General features: G+C 45.1%; 1 protein-coding gene across 1 annotated transcript; it reads right to left on the reverse strand.

Moving 5' to 3' along the window:
* Nucleotides 1-2,209: 2,209 nt before the first annotated feature.
* T265_04215 (hypothetical protein) lies at nucleotides 2,210-2,758 on the reverse strand (the record flags this gene model as incomplete). Its single annotated transcript, XM_009168908.1, has 1 exon — nucleotides 2,210-2,758. The coding sequence occupies one exon, from the start codon at nucleotides 2,756-2,758 to the stop codon at nucleotides 2,210-2,212; it is 549 nt and encodes a 182-aa protein (XP_009167172.1).
* Between the last annotated feature and the right edge of the window lie 1,596 nt (nucleotides 2,759-4,354).

Consider the following 4,354-nt stretch of genomic DNA (forward strand, 5'->3'; position numbering starts at 1 on the left):
CGCTTGCAGCACCTATTTAGACTGTCCATTCAATACTGAATGGCTTTACTGAAAAGTATTGATTTTCGAGAAATACTCAGTTGAAAATCAATTTGGTTTTCACGAGAGACTCAACTGAATCTCTCGTTTATGATATTCTACAACTGAAAGTGCTGCACACAGGCCACCTCAAGTTTCAGTTGGCACGATATTCGAGATATCGCAGTATATTTTCATGAAGGAAACTACTCACAAGGTTGCTGAAAACTCTTCGACAGCCCACGAACGACCGGTTTCGCCCTTCTTGGGGCTCATGAGCTAGGCGCAGTCCACGAGTTTCCGCCAGCCTTATGATCTACTTGAACCCAAATTGGACTGCTTTCGAGAAATACACTCATTTGCAAACCAATCTGGTTTTCACGAGAGACTGAACTGAACCTCTCGTTTATGATATTCCCCAAACCCCAAGAAGGACGAAACCGGTCGTGGGCTGTCGAAGAGTTTTCAGCAACCTTGTGAGTAGTTTCCTTTATGAAAAGTAATGATCTTTTTCAGCAGAGGATTCCCAAAAGATAGAAGGATTATGACAAGGGAACGAACATACTGCAAATCGTTTTCTAGTTCAACCCCAGGAAGGGGGCATGATTGGCTCCGGTTCTGACAACGGGGTCCGCTTTCTGGAATAATAGTGTCAGTGGGCGAAATCCGTTCCATAGGTCATCATTTTTGTGACCTTAGTTCTGCGCTGGTGAGCAGTGGCCTAGTATGCATGAGATTTCCGATTCAAATGAGTCGACCATTTGAAAATAGTCCTGCAATCATCGGTATAGGCGAGCGAGGAACAGTGCTGAAACATTCTTCTGTACAAATTTTATGACCTCTCATTGCATTCCTTCTGCAGCGCCAGTTGGTAGAAATTACGGTCATATTTAATCGCTTGGGGTTGTAGTGGATCGCATTTTTTCTGCAAAACTGATGCGTATGTGAATACACAAGGGTTAGTCGGCAAAACAAACCGAGGGAAAAGTTTCCTGTAGACACGTGCAACAGCTTCAGAGTAACTTGCATTCAGCCTAATGTGACGTCCTGGACGATTTATGCCTATCTGACTTGACACTATAGCGGAAAAAATTGGCTGGAGAGACTTGACAGAGCGTCTAACAAGGTGTCACTCCAGATCCCCGCGTCAAGTACCTCAATGTGCAAACTAGTCAAGTATAGTGAATCTTTACGCTACCTAAGGTAAATCTCCAGTGACTGAGTTGTGGATCTTTTCTGAACAGCGCAGATATTGCCATTGCGGTTAAGTGTGAAGCGTACTTACCTATTCAGATAGAATAGGTAAGGTCAAAACAGTTCCGCTTCTAGGACTGACGTCCCCGTTCCTCAGTTATCATTCTCCGGCTCTGTTCGGGTGACTACAGCATTGTTGAACTTTGAGACTGTCTTAAAGAATATGCAAAATATTGTGGTCTGGGCTCATATTCGGACCAGTGGTTTTGTCACAGTTGAACGTACAAAGTATGTCATTAGCCTTCTAGCGTCAGAACCCCAACGTTAACCTAAACCACCGGGTGATTGATGTCCATAGCTTGGCGACTTGTTACGGAATCCAATACACTCGGATAAAACCTTCAAGCTTGATGGTTTCTTATAACGTAATACACAAACTGCACCCATCAACAGCTAGGAGCTCAACCTACTGGTCACTATTTCTCGACATTTTGGCTAAGGATGGTTTGTGACGCACAAGTTCCCCAAACTTTTTTTCCTGTTAAACTAGCACCTCTTATCCTGAAGTCGGCCTACAAATGAATAGGACAGTTCTATGCGCTGATAACTTACAAAGCCCAAACCGTCAAAATGGTTACCGGCGAAACCTTGTATCCACCCTAGTTCTACGCACCCATCCGAAACACTTGAAGAGACAAAATAGAATCACTACATCATCATCGTCGTGGGCACACAACCTACCAGCCGAATCACGGTATTGGTCGAAAATCCCATCCGCGGGCGTACCCCGAAACGTGGAGAAGCGATTCCACAAAGATTGAAGTGTACATTATGCAAGTGGCCTTTGATGCCTCTTATAAAAACCAGATGCAAACAAGATGCCCATACAAGAGGGATGAGAATCAAAACTCACATGAATCATTCACAGTGTCCTGTGTGTCATTCAATCAAAACTCACATGAATCATTCACAGTGAGTAAAACAAAGTCCTACCAGCTTATTTGGCTTCTGTTGCATTAGGGGGTACAATAACAACGGGTGCATGTGAATGGTGAAGAACATAGTCACTGACACTGCCTAAGAAAGTACGACGAACGGTCCCGATGCCTCGATTTCCCATGACCACCAGGTCTGCATTGTAGTCCTGCACTGCCTTCACAATGGCAGGACCTGGACGGCTGTCAACATGCAAAAATGCCTGAGAATTAATGTTGCACGCCTTAGCTTGGTGCATCTTCTCTTGGCACAGCTTTTTCCCTGTCTCCACAGTCTCCGTCATAACTCGAGAGACATCTGGCAAAGGCGGCAATTCCAGTGCTGCTCCGAAACCGGGACTTGTGTAGACGGGTTCAATGATGTTGATAAACTTCACATTGTCGTTGGGCCGCTTCACATTATTCATGTACCAGCGGAAGGCGCGCTCACTATGCTCGCTGCCGTCGACCGGCAGGACTATGGTCCGTGGCTTTTCGTTGACCCCAGCAGATGCCATCGCGTCGAATGGCTGCGTCAGTCCGTCTTCGTCCGATACATAGGGGGTGACCATTGATTCGTCTCGTAATCGAGCATCTGATTCGTCTACAGGTGCTGAGCCAATCAGAGTTGGACCAAAGGGCAAGGTCGTTTCGCTGCCCTAGTTACAGTTATCCTGACGGTGAAGTCGCCATCGCTCCATCGACAATCATATATTACCACGGTTTTTTGTCAGTTGGCACTGCGGAAAAATGCAACTGGTCAGCCCTATGCCTCAGAGGGAGATAGTTCAGCACTGTTTACGAGTTGGCCATACTGATGACTCCGGTTACTACCCTCAAATTGCAATGCTAACCCGATAAGCCCTAGGCCTTGTAAAGGCTACCCTCCGAGCAATTTCACACCAGGACCTACTATCCACATTTTGTTTTTGCCTGCCTCACAATCACGCGTCAACTTCGTGCCAATGAATACGACCTTTGGCCGACAACAGGTTCCGTGAACCCGTTAAGGGATCAATATGATTTCACCTTGTTGTCTTTCACGGTTCACTAGACTTATATAAAGACAAAACAAAATGTGGATAGTAGGTGCTGGTGTGAAATTGCTTCGAGGAGTAATTAGACGGAAGGGTAGCCGTTACAAAGCCTAGGGCTTATCAGATTAGCACTGCAATTTTATGATAGTTCTGGAGTCATCAGTATGGCCAACTCGGAAACAGTGCTGAAATGTTTCCCTCTGAGGCATAGGGCTGCCAGTTGCATTTTTCCGCAGTGCCAACTGACAAAAAAACCGTGATAGTATTTGATCGCCGATGGTCACAGTTTGGCGTGTCCTTTCTAACATGGTGCCATTGCTAAACAAGAGGAAGAATCAGGAGGGTAGGTCGCGTAATTTCCACTAAATGTATGCAACGATATCAGAAATACATTCAAAATCGATCATAGCATAGTGTTTACGTGGCCCTCCTTAACATGTGACACCTGTTATGTGTACGACCGACAAGTGTCCTTAGGAAGTCATTCTTGCTAATCACGGTATAAACTTACCAGTGATCAGCGTTACTTCAAGGACAGATACGCAGTCAGTTTTGACAGAGGACCATATTTTAATAGTTGTACTTTTGGGTCCATATAACTAGAGTGAAATATAATCAACCCACGGCTTTTATATTCTGAAGTGTTTTCAACTTTTTTTTACGTTTTGGACGCCGGCTGCGGTCAGTTTTGACTGCAAAACAGTTCAGAATTGACCTTGGAACAATCACGGTACAGTTATCCGTAAGCATAAAATCTCATGCGCTTTCCGGATTTTACAACCGTAGTTGCCTTGACTGGAAGACTGGTTGGCGATTTCCGTTAGGAAGTGTCAAGCGCGAGTATTTTTTAACCGGGGTTTCGTGTTCGTGAATCACATTCAGTTGCATACCAATTCGGTCTTCAAGGGGTACCCGACTGAGACCCAGCTGAGTCACTCGTTTTTGAAATTCTTCAACTTGTTGGGCTGAACAGAGGCCGGTTCACTTTCTAGTTGCCCCGATTTTAGGGATACCGCGGTAAGTGTTCTCGAAGTGCTGTCGAGAAGTTTTCAGCAAACTTTCGAGTAGTTTCCTTCAAGAAAATGTACTGTGATATCTCGAATATCATATCATCTGAAACTTGAGGCGGTC

The sequence above is a fragment of the Opisthorchis viverrini genome, assembly GCF_000715545.1.
Source record: "Opisthorchis viverrini unplaced genomic scaffold opera_v5_68, whole genome shotgun sequence".
NCBI lineage: Eukaryota > Metazoa > Platyhelminthes > Trematoda > Opisthorchiida > Opisthorchiidae > Opisthorchis > Opisthorchis viverrini.